Source organism: Pseudonaja textilis, chromosome 7 (assembly GCF_049901715.1).
Source record: "Pseudonaja textilis isolate UNSWEBS1 chromosome 7, rPseTex1.2, whole genome shotgun sequence".
In the NCBI taxonomy this organism is placed as follows: domain Eukaryota; kingdom Metazoa; phylum Chordata; class Lepidosauria; order Squamata; family Elapidae; genus Pseudonaja; species Pseudonaja textilis.
Genome location: NC_141996.1, coordinates 9,336,511 through 9,357,204, shown reverse-complemented (window position 1 = coordinate 9,357,204; position 20,694 = coordinate 9,336,511). Strand labels below are relative to the sequence as shown.

The following is a 20,694-nucleotide window of genomic DNA, read 5'->3' as shown; positions in this document are numbered from 1 at the left end:
TGGTGGTTGCACTGTCCCCGGGTCATGTGATCCCCTTTTGCAACCTTCAGACAAACAAAGAAATAGCAGTAGCACTTAAGACTTATATACCGCTTCACTGTGCTTTCCAGCTCTCTCTAACAGAGTCAGCATGTTGCCCCCAACAATCTGGGTCCCCATTTTACCCACCTTGGAAGGATGGAAGGCTGAGTCAACCTTGAACCTGGTGAGATTTGAACTGCCAAATTGCAGGCAGCCAGCAGTAATGCATTCTAACCACTTCGCCACCATGGCTCTTCATAATATTGAAATAAAAGATTGTTGCTATGTAATATGACAAAGTGGGTGTATGAAAGTGATATAAGGAATTTTTTGATGAAACTACCTGGTTCTTCATATCTAATGAATCCTGAATCTATCCCAGCTCTTCATAGTTTTATCTAATTTTTCCCCTCTCTAAAAAAAAAAGGTTAAAAAAAAAAGTGAATCAGAATGCCTCTGTTCAATTCCTGTGTTCTAATCCCCAAAACACCAATTGATAATTGTTATGACTTCAAAACTCCATAATGCATGTGAATATTCTCATTGTTGTGCCCCAGCACATAACTTTTATATACTGTTGTTGTTCTCTAGCCCCATCTAGTGGCTGGAGGGACAAATATACGATCAATATATGATTTTATATACTGTTGTTACTCTCTAGCCCCATCTAATGGCTGGAGGGACAAATACTAATTATATTGTTTGAAACTGACCCAACTTCTTTACCCATCAGCCCGAACTCTCAAAATAAGTGCATGCTGGGAAGCCAAACTTTATTATTTGGAGAAGGCAAAAGCACAAAGAAGAATCCAACCTTAATCTGTGGCACATAGTCATCCAAGGTCAAACCCACATCACACACAAACAGTATCCCTGGTAACCCAATACTGCCTATCTTGTATTTGGTTCTCATTGTATGTATCCCTATTTTCCCCAGTTTCACCATATCCTGTTCTTTCAATAAAGCATTCATATCTATGCACATGGTCTGATTTTTTGGAGGATAAGTGAGTTTAGCTGCATGTCGAGCTGCACAGAGCAACATGTAGAGATGACAGAACACTCATCATCACTTGATGGTTCCTTTACCCAGCTATTACAGCACAAGAAGAAGAACCTGGGGAATCTCTATCATCCAAATCATGGTTGTCTCAAAGGTGGTTTTTTTTTCCCAAAAGGCAACTGGACTTTGTTTTTTTCTTTGAAAATGTTTTGCTTCTCATCCAAGAAAGTTTTTCTTGGATAAGAAGTGAAAATAGAAAAAACAAACAGGAAAGCCCAGTTGCCTTTTGGAATAGGAAGAATATGTAGTTCATATTCCTCTGTGCAATTTATAAGCCATAATATGCAACATAATATGCACCATTCAGACAATGCAAGCATACATCAAAAAAAGAAAACCATTTTCCTTTCATCACTCAGCCAACTTTTAGCAACAAAGGAGACCAGAAAGTCAACTTTGGAATGACTATTGGACAGTTTTCAGGGACTTTAATTTCATTTCGCATCTTAACATAACTTTTGGATTAACAGGTCAAGGTCAATGGAATCCAGAAGATGTGTGATCTTCTGGTCTTATCTCAAAGTTTAACATGGAGTGACATCAGGAAGGAGATCCAATCCATAAAGCCATAGGGATTATAAGGGTTTCCCGCATTTTTTGATCAGTTTCACAATCCATCAGAGAGTCTTGATGCAAGAATCAAACACAATGACAGCTATTTTGTAGAGGAGGAAGACTATGGAATAGGAAAATATTGTGTAAACACTGCTCATCAAGTTTGGAAATCCTCAAAAGACGGTCATCACAGATGTCTGTGGCGATTCTCAGTCCTCCAAGTTATGATTGTTCCAAAGATGCTTTTTTAAGGCAAATGGACTTTGTTTTTCCTTCAAGAAAATTTCACTTCTCATCCAAGAAGCTTGTTTAATTCTGACTGAATGGTTCTGTCACCTTCTGACTGTGTTGTAATATCACAGTCTACCTACCATCTATCTCCTGTTTGCAATTTTCAACAGCTCCAGGAAGGTTCCACACCCATTTGCGCTATTCGGATGATCCAGAGGGCAGATAAACCTCCAAGTGGCCTCAGTGATTCTCAGAGGGAGTACTAACAACCAGATGACTGAATATGAATCCTTCGATCTTCCATCATTCAGCCAGATTTGAAGAAGCTTCTTGGATGAGAAGAGAAATCTCTTCAAGGAAAAGCAAAGTCCAATTGCCTTTGGAAAGAGAATTTTTGGGACATGCCAACACAGATTTTCTACATCATCACAAAGTTAGCTTGAGGTGTCAGCTAGGACGGTTTTATAAGTGTGATTGATACGTAATGTGTGGATAATTTTCATCCTCCATGAGTAAAGGCTGGGTCTCTTCCACGTTTCTTTTCTTCTTTCGAGTCCCTAGTGTGATGAGTCCTTTGATCGCCATTGAAATTATGGCACCAATCACAGCAGCTCCGAGTAACCATGGCCAGATCTGACGAGCTTGTTCCAAGTAAGGGGAGAGGAAAGTCTGAAAAGGAGAGGCTGTAAAAAAGGAAAGAAAATCAGTGGCCAAAGATTTATTTACTGGGGTCAAGAAAACTACATGAATGGATGACACCATGAAGCCACCAAGCATCTAGCACAATGAGGAGAGGGGCCTGGTGGCTCATGAGGTTAGAATGCTGGGCTGATGATTGACAGGCTTGTGTTCAAGACCTGTTGCTGCCATGGGATGGAGTGAGCTCCTGTCACGTGCTCCAGCTCCTGCCGACCCAGCGTTTTGAAAATGGGCAATTGTGAATAGATAAATGGGTACCACTTCAGTGGGCAACTTCATGGGGACATGGAAGAAGCTCCCAACTGGGCTACAAGGATGTCACTAGCAAATCCTTTCACCATGGAAGTACTAGTAATGAAGGGAGCAACCTTTTTTCTACAGTATATACAGGTAGTCCTGAACTTATGACAATTGAGTCCCAAAATTCCACTGCTAAGTGGGACAATTGTTAAATGAGTTTCTCCGCCATTTTTCTTAACCTTCTTTGCCACAGTTTGTTAGGTGAACCTCTGCAGTTGTTAAATTAGTAACATGCAGGGGTGGGATTCTACCGGTTCAGACTGGTTCGAGCGAACTGGGTGTTAAGTTTTCATCCAGTTCACTGAACCAGTATTTCAACTGACTGCCCACCCCTCCCCTCCCTGGAGTCTCCATGTGATGCAGGTAAGTACAGGGTCTGCGCGGAGGCTCTGGGAAGGGGGAAAAACAGGCCTTCCAGAAGTCCAGAAACAGGCCTGTTTCTGGCTTCCGGAAGGCCTTTGTAGCCCGGGGGAGGCTGTTTTCGCCCTCCCAGAGGCCCAGGGGAGGCCTCTAGAGCCTTGGGAAGGTGAAAAACGGCCCTCACGGAAGTTCCCGTAGGCCACGCCCACCATGGCCACACCCTCCCAACAACTGGCCAATGAACTGGTTGCTGGGATTTTTGAATCCCACCCCTGGTAATATGGCTATTAAATGAATCTGGCTTCCCCAGTGACTTGGCTTGTAAGAAGGACATAAAAGGCGTGAACAGAGGACCCCAGGACACTGCAAACCATTATACATTTTCCCCATTGTCCCTATCTTAAATATGAACCAATGGCCAAAATTCTGAATTGTTTTATCGCGTGACAAATAGAGATGCTGCAATGGTCGTAAGAGTGAAAAACAATCACAAGTCACTTTTTCTTTAATTTTAAAATTTTTATTTTATGATATAAAATATAAAATACAAAGAAAGAGGAAAGAAAATATGAAATTAAGGGTGGGAAAGGGAATGGGAAAAGGGTTGTGTGGAATACAAGGAGGAAGAGAGAGAGAGAGAGAGAGAGAGAGAGAGAGAGAGAGAGAGAGAAGAAAGAAAGAAAGAAAGAAAGAAAGAAAGAAAGAAAGAAAGAAAGAAAGAAAGAAAGAAAGAAAGAAAGAAAGAAAGAAAGAAAGAAAGAAAGAGAAAGAGAAGACAGAGAGAAAGAGAGAGAGAAATAAAGAAGGAAGGAAGGAAGGAAGGAGGGAGGGAGGGAAGGAAGAAAGGAAGGAAGGAAGGAAGGAAGAAAGAAAGAAAGAAAGAAAGAAAGAAAGAAAGAAAGAAAGAAAGAAAGAAAGAAAGAAAGAAAGAAAGAGATTAACTTCCAACTCTTCCTAGCTCATACAAGATAAACACACTCCAGCCACAACTTTTTGCTTTTTCACGATAATATATACTGTAACTAGCCATTTCTATAACACTAAACCTTTCTAATCAACAAAACCAAGATCAAAGCTTTATTTTTTTCTTCACAAGCACAAATTCCAGAAGTGATATCCAAATAAGAACATATTTTCCTCTTTAAAGTAATCAAGTGAATCGTTCCTGCTTTATCTTCCTTGCTATGGAAATAACGTGTATTTCTATTTTCACCTAATTATCTTTATAAACTGTCACAAATTTTGATCACATGACAAACAGAGATGCTGCAATGGCCATAAGAGTGAAAAACAGTCATAAGTCATTTTTTTCCCAGTGCCTTTGTAACTTTGAACGGTCACTAAATGAACTGTTGTAAGTTGAGGGCTCCCTGTGTATGGGACAATTGAAGTTAGTATTCCATATCCGTCTCTCAGATACTCTCTCTGCTCAACTTTCATTCAAGTACTATTTCTTCAAGGCAGTGGTGGGATTCAAAATTTTTTACTACCGGTTCTGTGGGTGTGGCTTGGTGGGCGTGGCATGGCATGGCCTGGGGTGTGTGGCAAGGGAAGGATACTGTAAAATCTCCATTCCCACCCCACTCATGGGGGAAGGTTACTGCAAAATCCCATTCCCTCCCCACCCCACTAACCTGCTTTCCAGCTCCGTTCTCCTCTGCAGGGCAACCAAAGAAGACCCAACCAATCAGCTGAGACTCGGGAGGCAGAGAATAGATGGAGGCGGAGCCAGTCAGAGGTGGTATTTGCCAGTTCTCCGAACTACTCAAAATTTCCACTACCAGTTCTCCAGAACTGGCCAGAACCAGCAGAATACCACCTCTGCTTCAAGGACCAAAAGATATGGACCTTCTTAGCTCTTTGAGATCCATCGGATGTTAGTTAGATGCTGCCACTTAAGGAGCGTGGGTTAAAAAGGCAGAATTTAAAATGAATATTCCTCTGGTATTGATGTAAAGTAATTTAGACTAGCCATATGGCCAATCAAGCATAATAAAAGATAATGGGGTAGAGATCTGGGGGAAGACTTGAATCGATGCCAATCCATCTCAATCAAGTCAGCAGCTAAAATCGTCAATTTTCAGGAAGCAATAATTTCTGAGGGAGAAATAAGGTGACACTGAGGAAATGGCTACCGGAAGTGGAAGTACGGGGAGTCTTTGACTTAGGACCATTTGTTTAACAACCATCTGAAGTTACAACAATGCTGAAAAATTGACTGATGGCTGTTCTTCACGCTTCGCACAAATTTCGCATCCCTGGGGTCACATGGTCAAAGTCCAGTTGCTTGGCAACCAGCATGTATGATGGTTGCAGTGTTCCAGAATCATCCAATCGCCATTTGCACCCTTCTCAAAAGATTTTCTGACCACAAAGTCAATGTGGGACTTATTTCCTTTATGATCATGGTGAGTTACTTAATCATCATCCCCTTTTAACAATCCCATAATCTCTTGCAGAATGGAGTCTGAGCAACCAAATGGAGTTGAGTGTTTAATGGCTGGATGCCCTTCCTGTTGCCAATGCGGATTTTTGTTCGGCAGATATATTCTCAATTGTGCCCAGAGAGAGAGAAATACCTGCCTCTACCTAGGATCGAACTCCCAGCCTCCTGATTGTGAGGCAAGAGCTCCCCGCCTAGGCCACTGCACCACTCTACCGGTTCTCCAGACTGGTCAGAACCTGCTGAATACCACCTCTGGTTTGACCTTGCGGGGTGGATGGGGGCGCATGGCAGGGGTGGGCGTGGCCAGCTCAACATTACTCGTCCCTTGTCACGTCACTCATGGCAGGGGCGCCTATAGCAGCCCAAGAGCTGCCAAAACAGAGCTTAGGAGTGCCGTTTTTACTGGTAGAGGGTTGCAGAAGGTTGTTGCAGCTGTGCACAGCCCTCCCAAGCTCCGTTTTCGCTGGCAGAGGCACCGTGGGCTGTTTCCAAGGCGGTCCCACAGCCAGATCTAAGCACCCTGTGAGCCGGCCCATGGGCCTTGAATTAGACACCCCTACTTTAGAGTATTTTTTTTTTTTTAGAACATCTAAACCTGCCAGAAATAGTCCCTTTGCTGTGGAATTTTTTTTCAAATGGGTCTGGGAAATTGCATGAATCCAAAGATTGCCCCACCTACTGTCGGAGGTAATCACACACCCCACTCCTAGAAGAATGAAATATCCTAGGAAATATTAAAAAGGCAGAATATTTCCCCTAAAAAGAGTAGAAACTCAGAAGCAGAAACTCACCTCTGAAGCAGAAACTCATCCCACCTTTGCTAATGGGCCTAGGGCAGCCTATTGTACATAGCAAAGATCTCCAGATAGAGCCATAATAGGAATTGCCCAAAGCCCTTTCATTACATCATCATCCAGCCAGGTTCAACCAAGCCTAGGACTCAGGAAAGCCTGAGTGTTTTAATGGCCGGATGCCCTTCCTGTTGCCAATGTGGAGTTTTGTTCGGCAGATATATTCTCAATTGTGCCCTGAGAGGCTCCCATACAAGCTCAAGTTCAAATCCCAACAGAGGGCATACACACTTAGCATCTCAGCCCTTCCTTCTTTTCCTTCACCTTGAAGCATGTGATTGTCCTTCCTTCTTTGGGGCTCCAAGCCATGTGGTCCTGTCCACCATGAAACCATCTTTCCAAGCAGCCTCCATGTTTCCAGGGTCTTTCTTCCCCACTTGGAACTGACCCCAGAAGGATAATTCTTCCAACACTACCATAAAAAGTCATTTATCAATCAAAGACTTTCCCTACTACATCTGACTGTAGTCACCTCCATCCTGTCCCTGCATGAATTTCTGGCTTGAACTCCCCTGCTGATAGTTACTACCTGTTCCAATAGTCTTGAAAGGAAACCATAATTACTTTTCCAAAGATTGACTGTTTCTGCAAATAATTAAGTCAATGCAGATAACAGCTGTAATAAGCCACGGCATATTATCTGCAGGATGAGGGGACGGGGTGGCAAAGGGGAAATCTCTTCCTTCCTCTTCCTATCTTTCTCTTTTCAATTACTTTTATTTTCCATTCCCTGTGACCTCCCTCAAAATTGCCTAGGGCTAAAAATTTTCTTTTTTTTTTCTAATCGCTCCTGTTAATTTGACATTTTAATTTTGTTTCCAGTCACATTTAAACACATATATCTCAAGAGGACAGTTCCTGTGGGCTGTCAACTCTAATTAATGCCAGTTGGTCAACCATCATCACTGTTTCATTGGCACTAAATAGAGGTATTTCAGCACCACCTGACCGATCCCCCAAACCAACACTTTAGAAGGAGCTCATTTGTAGCATTACGTGTGGTTGTTGATTACACCGCGTATTTTTAAAGGGAAAACTTTGGCCGGCTGTTCTCGAAGAGCAAGGATCTTCAAACTTGGCAAGTTTAAGAGTTGTGGACTTCAACTCCCAGAATTCCTGAGCTAATGTGACTGGAGGAGGAATTCTGGGTGTTGAAGTCCACAAGTCTTAAAGCTGTCAAGTTTGAAGACCCCTGTTGAAGAACATACACAATTCTACACAGAGATTCACAGCTTTGTGTCATATACATTAGAATAGAGTCCTACCCCCTGCTTAGGCAGGAAAACCTGTACCCATGATGGCAAACCTATGGCACACATGCCACAGGTGGCACACAGAGCCATTTGTGCTGGCACGTGAGCTGAGGCAAATTTACCTCACTGTGCATGCGTACACCTCACAACTGATTTTCGGCTGGTTTGAGGCCTTTTTCGACCTCCCAAAGGCTTGAGGAAGGCTTCTGCAGGCTTTGCAGGCCGAAAACTAACCCTGTTTCATCATTTCCTGTTTTTCCGAAAATACCGGAAGTGATGAAACAGGGCTAGTTTTTGGCCTGCAAAGCCTGCAGAAGTCTTCCTGAAGCCTCTGGGAGGCCGAAAAAGGCCTCAAACCAGCCGAAAATCACCTGTGAGGTGCAGGTAAGGGGTCAACGGGGGTGGTTGGATGGGTGGGGATTGCACATGCTTGCGTAGGGGGCATGGGGAGGCGCATTGCCTTCTGGGTGCTGGCACGCAAGCGCGAGCGTGCAAGCGTGCGCACAATTTTTTGGCACAGGAGCCCAAAAAGGTTAGTCACCACTGCCCTATACCATTTCAGACAAATGGTTGTCCAAACTCTTCTTAAAAACTTACAATGTTGGAGCATTTACAACTTCTGGAGGCATGCCATTCCATTGGCTAATTATCCTCACTGTCAAGAAATTCCTCCTTCGTTCTAGGTTGCTTCTCGCCTTGATTAGTTTCCATCCATTGCTTCTTGTCCTGCTCTCAGGTGCTTTGGAGAATAGCTTGACTTCCTCTTCTTTGTGGCAGCCCCTGAGATATTGGAATGCTGCTATCATGTCATCCCTAGTCCTTCTTTTCATCAGACTAGCCATACCCAGTTCCAGCGATGGTTCTTTATATGTTTTATCCTCCAGTCCCCTAATCCTCTTTGTTGCTCTTCTCTGCACACTTTCTAGAGTCTCAACATCTTTTTTACATCATGGCGACCAAAACTGGATATGTGGTATTCCAAGTGTGGCCTTACCAAGGGATTATAATGGTATTAACACTTCACGTGATCTTGATTCTATCTCTCTGTTTATGCAGCCTAGAGCTCTGTTGGCTTTTTTGGCAGTTGCAGCACACTGCTGGCTCATATTTAAGTGATTGTCCACTAGGACTCCAAGATCCCTCTCCTAATTACTACTGTTGAGCGAGGTACTACGTATACTGTACCTGTGTGTTTTGTGCACAGGTGTACACATATGTGCACATTAGTTTGGTGTTATTGTCAGGCACGAAGAATCACAACCACACATTAAGTTCCAGCTAAGCTGATTTATTGCTCATGACTAAATCCAGTCAACTAGTGGTCAGCACTAGGTGCTAGATAAGTGTTAACAGAATTCAAGAGAAGTTAGACCTTAGACCCTTTGTGAGAACATAATGATTCTAGGCTGATTCCTCTCTTGATTCCAGACCCAGGTCTGCCCGTCCTATTCCCACAGTTATCGAAATAAAGTTTGAGCATCTTCCTCCCTTCTATCTTCTCAAATTCTTATCCCCTCAAATATCTAGGTTTGGCAAACCACTGTATGTTGGATTGATGATTTAAACCCGGCAATCTGGAGCATATAAAAACCATGGTTTGGGAGCTGGAACGAGGCAACAGTGGGTTGACAGCTTGCTCGCGGACTAATTTATCACATAAAATTGGAAGAAAAGGCACCGATGGAATGAAGAGAAACTAGGAATTGTTAGCCAAGCAGAAAAAAATATTTCTATTTCAAGGAAACTTTACTTTTAAAAAGAAACAAACTGAATTTAGCTGAAAAGTGAGATGGTTAAAGTGGAGGGCAGCACAGGCCCTATATGGAATTGATTAGCACCTATTTGCTAAAAATAATGCGACTCTCTCTCTCCATTCCCCCAAGACAGAAGATTAAATGGTTTCCTGAAAAGGCATTCTACAGAGGATCAGTCTGGCAGAATGCCTACCGGTGCTGGATGGGATGTGGTGAGAGAGGGTGGGAGGAAAAGAGATTTAAACATTACTGGGACTGAAACATTCCCCGTCACCCTTGGTAACTGCTCTCTGGGCTCTGGAATGCATTTTCTGCCAAAGCAAAAATGCACTGTACGAAGTTTTGCAGCAGGCATAGAAAAACGGGCCTACAGGTAGTTCTTAAACTTGTATTTATCACCTTTGACGAGCAGAGCAAGCAAACAGAATGCATACATACATAGCTAGTCGTCAACTTACGATGGTATGTTTTAGTAACCGTTCAAAGTTACAACAACATTGAAAAAGTGAGTTATGATTGTTTTTCATGTGTAACCCTGAAGCTGGCCTAACTGTGGCCATTTCCTTTTTGTAGCTTTTCTCTAAGGAGGTTTCTTTTTGCTTAGCTTCAGGGCCGACGCAGCCTAAAAGCAGGGATCTTCAAACTTGACAGTTTTAAGACTTTTGGACTTCAACTCCCAGAATTCCTCCTCCAGTCATGTTAGCTCAGGAATTCTGGGAGTTGAAGTCCACAACAGTGGTGGAATTCAGTTTTTTTTTTACTACCGGGTCTGTGGGCATGGCTTGGTGGGTGTGACAGGGGAAGGATATTGTAAAATCTCCAGTTAGAGGTGGTGTTTGCCGGGTCTCCGAACTACTCAAAATTTCCGCTACTGGTTCTCCAGAACTGATCAGAACCTGCTGAATAACACCTCTGGTCCCCAAGTCTTAAACTTGCCAAGTTTGAAGACCCTTGCCCTAAAGCAAGGGGCTTGCAGGGAGGTCTCGAGATAGCTGGGGTGTTGTAGCCAAAATAAAATTCTTTCCCCTGGGAAGCAAGGATGTTTCTGCAGGTGTTTGGAAGATGGAGACTGAGGTCACCTAGCAACTGGGCTGCATGCTGATCGGATCATATGACTGGGGACTCAGGGGTGGTGTGGGGAGTGACAACATTTTACTTTTAATTGGGAGTCAAACCAGCAGGAACTTAAGAGCTGGTTTTCCACCAAGGCTGTGCCAATTTGATATGTCCCAATAAAATGTTCTTTGAGGAATGTGCCTGCCTCAGAGTTTTCATTGAAGGGGATGTATTACTTGGAGCCTTGACACATCATGCTTATGAACATTGCTGCTTCCCCACATTCACATGCTCAACATTCAGACACCTGGCACAAGTTGTAAGCCACTATTTTTTAGGGAACTTCGAACTGTCACTCAGTAAACGGTTACAAATTGAGGACTACCTGTATTATGCTTCTCAATGGGAATCTTATTTCTGAGAGTCCTGCTGAGCCAATGAATAAGGACAGGCACAAAACTGCGGACTGCCTTGCCTCTACTGGTCCTACTTAGAGTGAGGGATCAGATTACCTGGTTCCACGAGGTATTCATAATCGTAGCCCAATTCTTTGGATGAAATGAAGAATTCCCCGTTCCTGTAGAGAGGAATGAACGGGACCATGAAATATCCCCGGTTGTGTCCAATAGGAGCGTTGGCCTCGGGGTAGGCCTGGAGCAGGGGTTTGTGTCTCCGGAGCCACTGTTCATAAATGCTGTGGGAGGAAAGTTTGATATGAATATTTCAACAAAGGAAACGACACTTTTCACATTTAAAATAGCCAGGAATAAATGTTCATGCGGTAGTTGCAATGGTGGGCTGCATCCGGTTTAAAAACCGGTTCTGTAAGCGCACGCAGCATTCCAAATACACCATTTTAAACCTCTACAGGGCAGCCCCGGTAAGTAAAACAGCTGAGGCATGCAAAATCTACTATGCCACCTGAATCAGCTGAGCTGAAAAAGGCAGAAACGTAGGACCAGATAGGGCAGGGGCAGGTGGGCGGGGCCAGCTGATTGTCAGAACTACTGGTTCGTTAGAACCAATCCAAACCGGCCACAGCTCACCGCTGGGTAGTTGGTCCTGATTGATCCAGATAAACAAGAGATTAGATGCAGGCTTCCATGCAAACGGTGAAAAGACCTGCCTGGACAGTCCACCGGAAGACCAGAAGATCATTAGAAATTCAAAAAGTTTTGGGCACAGATGGTCCTTGACTTAACAACCTGTCAGCTAGCCTGCTGCTTGCCTGCCACAGAAAAGCGGGGAGGCATCAGTGGAGAATTTTTCATTGCAGCTTTGCAACTATGGCCTGGGCTTTGCTTATCTCTGCAAGTTCATTTCTTCTAGCTTTCTGATTGTACAGCTCAGAGGCACAGCTACGCTTCATGCTTTCTGCCTTGTTTCTGTGCGGTTCAGATGAGCCCATCCACATGTTCAATAAAAGGTGAAGGTTTCCTCCAACCAGTTGTGTCTAACTCTAGGGGACGCTGCTCATCTCTGTTTCTTAGCTGAAGGAGTCTGCATTGTCCAAAGACCCTTTCTGTAGTCATATGACCAGCATGACTATATGCTGAGGAACATGGAATGCAGTTAACTTCCCACTGAAGTGGTACCTATTTATCTACTCGCATTTTCATGCTTTCGAACTGCTAGAAGGGCTGGAGTGAGGAAGGGGAATTCACCTCATTGTGCAGCACTTGGGTCTCGAACCCAGGAGGTCAACTTTACACCTGACAAGCTTGGCATCTTTAACTGCACCCCCTTCATATTTAATAAATACATGGAAAAATGGGTGATGCATGCTCATGTATTCTAACTTCCCATGAGTTTTGCACGTCAGTGCGGTCAATAGGTTCTTGCTTATATACAGCGGCTCAGGGCCATGTTTACATTTGCCCCAAAGTGAGTGGTAGCAATGAGGGATTCTAAATTTATCGCCTTCATTTAGCCAACGAGCAGGCAAAGGACCACAAGTGAATCTGTTCACAATAGGATTAGAGAGATCTAATAATAACTGATGCATTCTGATCTCACAGTTTAGGGGCAATTTGATGAACTGGAGCATAATCAGAGTATCATGCACAATTTCTTAAATTGTCAAAGATTTTAAAGAAATATCAAATAAGAGCTGGAGAGGGAATCAACGGAACCAGTCAATTTTATTATGTTTGGTGGACTGCCAAGAAGTACTGGGATCAGATATAAGAGAACAAAAGAGTTGGAAGGGACCTTGGAGGACTTCTAGTCCAACCCTCTGCTCAAGTAGGAGACCCCCTACCATCCCAGATAAATGGCTGTCCAGTCTCCTCTTAAAAGCCTCCAGTGTTGGAGCATTCACAACTTCTGGTGGCAAGCTGTTCCACTGGTTAATTGTTCTCACTGTTAAGAAATTTCTCCTTATTTCTAGGTTGGATCTCTCTTTGATTAGTTTCCATCCACTGGTTTTTGTCTTGCCTTCTGGTGTTTGGAAAATATGTTGACCTCTTCTTCTTTGGAGCAGCCCCTCAAATATTGGAAGACTGCTGTCATGTCACCCCTGGTCCTACTTCTCACTAGACATACCCAATTCCTGCAACATTTTTCATATGTTTCAGCCTCCAGCCCCTTAATCATCTTTGCTGCTCTTCTCTGCACTCTTCCCAGAGTCTCAACAACATTTTTATGTCATGGTGACCAAAACTGGATGCAATACTCTAGGTGTAGTCTTACTAAGGCTTTATAGAGTTGTATTAGTACCTCACTTGATCTTAGCGTTGTCAAGGTTGAGAAAAATTACGGTATTTTAGACCCTTGATGAATTTCTAGCCTCGAAATGAGAGGGAAATTGTTAAACCCTGAACAGCATTCCTTGTTGTGTTATAGCAAATTAGTTACCTAGGGCACCGACTATGGAAATTACCATACCAGATTTTTAATGAGTAATTTGAATATCAAAGGGAATATTAATTACTGAAACAATGGCACGATTGTCTTGCGATTTCCAGCTCAGCTCATTTTTTTGCCAGACGGAGTTTGTCTCTAACTTCCATTTTGACTTTCCCTGCTCAGGGTCGCGATGGCTGGAGGAGGAATTGAATTCTTTACTGTGAGAATTTATGAATTTAGGGCACGTGCTTTTCATTTAGCGTAAAGTAATCCTATTAGCCAATATGGACTAAGGAAGTTTCTTTGCAGGAATGAAATTAATGTGCCAGGAAAACAAAATGAAATATATTTTAAAGTTCATCCATGATTAACTCCATAAAGCTTTGCAAAAGCTGCATAGAAATACCGTGTTTCTCCAACAATACGGCCTCCACCAATAGGAAGGCCCAGCATGATTTCTAGGCATGAGGTGAAATTAAGCCCCTCCCCCCAAATTTAGGCCTATTTAAACCATGCGTCCCCCCGCTATTTCTCACATCATTTGTTAGAACTACACGAGGTGAAGAGAAATGGGGGGGGGGGGGAGGGAAAGGGGGGGTGGGGAGAAAACTTGCCTTTAGGAGTGCCCTGCAGGTAGCCTAGGCTAGAACACCCCAATAGCTGATAGAAGCTCCCCGAAGGCAGAGTCCCCAGCCGCTTTAGGGTGAGGCGTGGCTGCCTGTGTCCCCTCACCATTAGGCAGTCTCTTTTGGGCGATGGAAGCTCCCCAAGTGCAGTCATCAGCCACTTCGATCAGCCAGTAAAAGCGGCCTCGCAGCAAGGGGAATGTGTGTGTGCGTTCGCCCCGAGGCCACTTCTACCGGCTGATCGAAGTGGTTGATGACTGCACTTGGGGAGCTCCTATCGCCCGAAAGAGACTGCCTAATGGCAAGGGGACACAGGCAACCACGCTTCACCCCAAAGTGGCTGGGGACTCTGCCTTCAAGGGAGCTTTCATCGGCTGATAGAAGCGGCCTCGCGGCGAGGGGAATGTGTGTGTGCGTTCGCCCCAAGGCCGCTTCTACCGGCTGATCGAAGTGGCTGATGACTGCACTTGGGGAGCTTCCATCGCCCGAAAGAGACTGCCTAATGGCGAGGGGACACGGGCAGCCACGCCTTGCCCGAAGCAGCTGGGGACTCTGCCTTCAAGGGAGCTTTCGTCTGCCAAAGGCAGCAGCCTCGCAGCGAGGCAAATGTGTGTGTGCGTTCGCCCTGAGGCTGCTTCTACTGGCCGATCGAAGTGGCTGGTGACTGCACTTGGGGAGCTTCCATCGCCCGAAAGAGACTGCCTAATGGCGAGGGGACACAGGCAACCACGCCTCACCCCAAAGCGGCTGGGGACTCTGCCTTCAAGGGAGCTTTCATCGGCCGATAGAAGTGGCCTCGTGGCGAGGTACATGCGTATAGGCCGCTCTAGGTGGGGGAAGGAAATTAAGTCACCCCCGAAAAGACGGCCTAGCTGTTTTTTCGGGGGTCAAAAAACAATAAGGCCCGGCCTTATTTTGTGAGAAACGCGGTCGGTTGGATTTAATAACTGAAAATGATAACATGGGTTTTTTTTAAAAAAATGTTGCAGGTCTTCTTGTTACTCCTGGCAATGCAGTGAAGACTACTTAATGAAATGTGGGACTTTATATTTTATAGGTATCTCTCTACCCATCATGCTATTTCCATTGGGGGTAAGAATAAAGGAGGAAAAAGTAGTAAGCCAAAGCAATTAGAGATTATTTAAAGGGAAAAAAAATCTGATTTATGCCAACACCATTGACTATCGTTCTATATAACTTTCAGTATTTATAACCCTTCTTAGCTTCCATCACATCCATACTTATGCTTTGATCATTTCATTTTGTTCTTTAGAGCTTTCTAATTGAAGAATTAAATTAAATTTTAAAAGAAGTTAGAGCTGATTATCAACATCTTTTGTCATCTTTTATTCATGCCAGGAGAATAGACACAAAACTATTCAGTCACCTGGCAAAACCTTCTGTATCCTTTCCAAATTTGGCTTGGTTTTATTTTATTGTTTAGACTTTTCCCTGTTTCCTTCTCCACCATTTTCCCCAGCTGGTCCCTTCTGAGCTAGCAATATTTAGGTCACAAGAGAGAAATCTCCTATAGATTTCTATCTATAGATTATGGTCCTATATGAATTTCCTTCCTTCTCCCCACCTTCCAATCCCTTTTAGCATAGTGCATTATTAATGCAATATTGGGTTTTCAATTCAATTGTATAGAATGTGAAGGATGTGTGTGTTTTATTTTTATAGTTATGATGTACAATGAAGATGGCATTTAATTTCGTTGTACAAGGTGCAATACCAATAAAGTAAACTAAACTTCAAACTAAACGTTTTTTCCTTCCTTCCTTCCTTCCTTCCTTCCTTCCTTCCTTCCTTCCTTCCTTCCTTCCTTCCTTCCTTCCTTCCTTCCTTCTTTCCTTCCTTCCTTCCTTCCTTCCATTGGAAATTAAAACCCACCCCTCTCCTAGAAAAATGACATATTTTAGGATACACTAAAAAGGCAAAATATTTCCCCTAAAAGAAATTAGAAACTCAGAGAGGCAGAAACACGCCCCCCGCATCTTTGCTAATGGACCATTAAGGTCTGGGCCAGTCTATTCTACATAACAAAGATCTCCAGATAGAACTATAGGAATTGCCTAAAGCCTTTTCATTACATCATCATCCAGCAAGACTCAACCAAACCTGGGACTCAGGACAGCCTACAGAGTTGCTCCTGCCTGGCCCCATGGGAGTCTGACAACCAATCAGAACTCAAATTCAAATCAAATTCAAATTCAAATTCAAATCCCAACAGAGGGCATAAAACCCAGGCACTTTCAGCATTCCTTCCCCCCCTTTTTTTTTGCTTAGGAGTTCCAACGCATGTGATCCTATCCATCATTAAACCATCTTTCAAAACAGCCTCCATGTTTCCAGTGTCTTCAGTTCCCCACTTGGAACTGAACACATTTCTTCCAACGCTTCCTCCTTCCCTCCTTCCTTCCTTCCTTTTTATATTTTGAAAAATATCAATGATTATTTACTGCTCTGTATGCTGATGATTTACTGTATGAAATGAACCTCAAATATTTTTTAAAAATTGTTTCTCTTGAACATTAATCCTGCTTTCATTTATTCATTTATTTTGGATTTCCAGGATAGCAGTCTTCCAATATTTGAGGGGCTGTCACAGAGATGAAGAAAGAGGTCAAGGTGTTTTCTAAAGCAACTAAAGGCCAGACAAGGAATAATGGATGGAAACTGAACAAGGAGAGATTTAACCTGGGAATAAGGAGAAACTTTCTGACAGTGAGAACAATCAACCCGTGGAACAGAAGTTGCCTTCGGAAGTTGTGGGAGCGTCATCCCTTGAGACTTTCAAGAAGAGATTGGACTTCCATTTGTCAGAAATGGTGTAGGGTCTCCCGTTCAGGTGGGGGGTTGGACTAGATGACCTATAAGGTCCCTTCCAACTCTGATTATCTGTTATCTGTTGTAAGTCGAGGACTACTAGCAAGCTGCATCCTCAATTCTCAAAAAAAAAAAAAAAAAGTGGTGCTGTTGGAAGCCCCAAGTCATCATAGAACTAGCCCTACCTCACAGGGTGGTTGTTCTGGCAATAAAACAAAGAGAGATCTCTTCATAAGGATTTTTGAGTTCCTGGATCAAATGAGATTATAAACCAAACCAGCCAACTAACCAGTAGTGGGATTCAATTTTTTTTTTACTACTGGTTCTGTGGGCGTGGCTTGGTGGGCATAGCAGGGGAAGGATACTGTAAAATCCCCAGTCAGATTTTTTCAAGGGGGGGACGCCTGTCAGCTTTGGAAGCCGTATTAGCACCAGACGCTTCCACACTGCCATGTTCTTGAGTCTGGGAAAATGGGAGGGGGGAATTTCTTGGAGCGTATATGGTTAGACATAATAGTATTCTTCTTCTAAGTCAAGGTCATGTTATTTCTGCACCTGGTTGAGCAGTGGTTGAGGGAACATCTCAAGTTGGGACGGATGGTGATTGGGGCATGTGATGCAATGAGGGCTTCAGGAAGTGAATTTGTAATATTTTACTTATTGAAGGGAAACCTGGAACTTTCAGATTACTACTCTAACAAAAGGAACCCTTGAGAAGATTTCTGTCTCGGAGTTATTGATTGGAGTTGAGATTTTCTGGAACATTGACATGTGGTATTTGCTGGTTCTCCAAACTACTCAAAATTTTTGCTACCAGTTCTCCAGAACTGGTCAGAACCACCTCTGCAACCAACCAATCCAGAAAAAAAAAAGACTAACAAATGGATATCAGAAATGCATCTCTCTGCTGACCACTACCTCCAGGGGTGCTTATTTTGAGGCTAGAAGTCCCCCCGGCAATCAGCTCTCAAACCAAAACCAGCAATTTGTCCCAACTGTGCACAGGAAATTATGGCAAATAACCAACACAACATGGTATGTGCAGCTTCATGGCAATTTTCAAGGGGTTAATCACTTATTTCGGCCATTAGCTGGCAATTCTGGGCAGAGGGCCAGAGAAGGTTAGTCTGCTACATTTTGGAAATTCAATTTGTTGTGCATTCCAATAAACACTGCTTCTCAGGCTAATGGAATTTAAGTTAGCCTGCCACTAACCTTTGCACTTACCAAATGCTCTGTTATCCTTTGGCGCTCCAAAGCTAATGGAAAATATATATCCACCCACCCCACCCTGAAATAACCATATTAAAATGTACCATGGGTAGGAAAATGTTATATACTTGTCTTTCTTTCTTTTTTAAAAAAAAGAAAAGTCAAAATCGGGGTCGAACAGACCAATAAAGGATGACAAAATTGAGAGCCAAGGGTGTTGCTTTCTCTAATAATTGTTCTGTGAATAGATTGTGATTGCTGTACGAGTGTTCTAAAGAATAAAGGAAGAATCTTTTTATTAGAGGATGAAATGATGGTGTATAGACCGCTCTGCCAATTTCTAAAAATACAGGAATAATAGTTGATTATAAACTGTCTATATGGATAGATAGCCAGTAGTTATTGGTACTTATATTTGGAGTTTTGCACAGTGAAATTGGACAATATTAAGTAATTGGACTTCATAGGCTGGATGGCCCAACTGAATGCTTTTAAAATTCTCTGGTTGCATGATCTTAATCTTATTATTCATTTTACTGCATCATTCTGTTTATGTTTCCAAATCGCCACAAAAGGTTTGAGCTTGACTACCCTGAATCTAAACTTCGGTAAGTGTGATTGGAAGGTGCAATTTAGTTTGGAAAACCGAGAGTCAGAAATTTCCTCTGAGAAATGCCTAGGGAGATCCCCAGTCATCCAGGTCGTGGTTGTCCCAAAAGTCCTTTTTTTCAAGAGGCAACTGGACTTTCTGGTTTTTCTTTGAAGATGTTTCGCTTCTCATCCAAGAAGCTCCTTCAGCTATAACTGGATGGTGGAGAATGGATTTAGACTCCTTGCAGACAGCTGGTCATTTGCATTCATTTAGCAGGCCGTTAAGGTCATCTGGAGGTTTATCTGTGACATCAGGGAAATCATTTCGTCATTTGAAATGATGACACGGATAAACCTCCAAGCGGCCTCAACGACTCTCTCATTTTTGAAGGGATATTATTTTAATTAGGGGCAACGGGTTCTAACAATAATGTCATCATGTGAACCCTTCAAAATAGAAAATATAAAAGGCATTAATAATTAGCGTGATCGCAACATTCTTTTAAAAAAAAACCTGTATGATTTCAACAATGAAAACATTCCGTGATTCAAACCAATTCCAATAAAACCGAATTTTCAAACTTTGCAAGGTTGTGCTCTCTTCAGATTTCAAATAGAATTGACCTTTCTCTGTTATCACAAATTTAAGAATCTGCTCTGAGTAGTACTATTAGGTAGTGTTAAATTGAAACTCTTGAGAAATCCAATGACCCCGGGGGCGGGGAGAGACTCCACATAAATAATTCCCTTTGAGCTGGATGGCATTTCTTGATAGTAAAAGGTTAGAAAATTTGCTTTAGTCAGAGAACTAAAAGCAGAAGAAGGAACAGCTCGATATGCATCTTTGAAGTGTGTTTTTTTATTTTATTTTTTATTTTTAACGTTTTGTCCTTTAACTTTGTTAATATGGAAAATATTTGTACAATTTAAAGGGCTTTACTATTTCAGAGACATAGACAACTACAACTAGAGGTGGCGTTTAGCAGGTTCTGACCATTTCTGGAGAACCAGCAGTGGAAATTTTGAGCAGTTCGGAGAACTAGCAAATACCACCCCTGACTGGACATTTTACAGTATCCTTCCCCTGCTATGCCCACCAAGCCATACCCACAGAACCAGTAGTAACAAAATTTGAATCCCACCACTGGCTGATTCAGATCGGTTCTGGTGTACCAGTAGAGGAAATTTTGACTAGTTTGGAGAAACGGCAAATACCACCTCTGGCTGGCCTCTCCCGCCCTTACCTCTCCTATATTCCCTTATTTTTTTTAACTCAGGTGATTCGCATGGCAGAGCGGATTGCCGCACTTCAGCTGAGCTAAAAAATAGCTCAGCTCACCAGGGTTGATAGAGGTTGGTCTTTGAGCCCTGCGTGCATGCACAAAGCACATGTTAGATGCGCGCATAGAACCAGTAGGAAAAAATTTGGAAACCCACCACTGACTGCAACCCTAATCTCACTGACCCCATTTCTGCTTGATAAGCATAATGGATAAGCATTTCTGCTTATAACTGACAAATGTAATACATTTTTGTATCCTGAGTCCTATGGAATTCAATAGACCCTCAAGTCACACTCTCCAATCCACCTCCATTCTGCGCTCCTGCCCAGAAGTCCGGTCACTCCCCTCCAAACTCCAGCGACTTGACCTTAAGTTCTGGTGAAAGAATGTTGTTGTGGCTTCTCACTTTACTTTCATTCCCCTTTGGCAGCCCCAAATCCAATCCAAGATGGAATGTGAGCTGACATGGAGACAATTTTGGGAGACAATTTCATCCATAGACTGTAATTTTGCATGGCAGGTTTTGTTAGAAAGGTACAAGTTAACCTCACTTCGCCCCCCCCCACTTCCCCACCATTAAGAGGTTAAATCCCAGAATTTTCCATTTAATGAGAGTTAAACTAAAAACTCATATATATTTTTTCTGCTATGTCTGGGAATGCTCTATAATGGTCTATATCAGGGCTGTCAAACTCACAGCCTGTGGGCTAGATACGT

At 43.0% G+C, this 20,694-nt stretch overlaps 1 protein-coding gene across 2 annotated transcripts in view; it reads right to left on the bottom strand.

Annotated features, from left to right (window-relative positions):
* Positions 1-1,490: 1,490 nt before the first annotated feature.
* TYR (tyrosinase) overlaps positions 1,491-20,694 on the bottom strand; it is a 60,482-nt gene continuing 41,278 nt past the window's right edge. Inside the window, exons 4-5 of one of the 2 annotated variants that reach the window (XM_026706883.2) lie at positions 11,102-11,283; positions 1,491-2,553 (exon numbers count right to left, since the gene is read on the bottom strand). In XM_026706883.2, coding sequence (XP_026562668.2) covers positions 2,333-2,553; positions 11,102-11,283 — 403 coding nt within the window. In that variant the 3' untranslated portion in view covers positions 1,491-2,332. The remainder of the gene's footprint in view (positions 2,554-11,101; positions 11,284-20,694) is intronic. The other variant, XM_087937013.1, reaches the window with a different exon arrangement.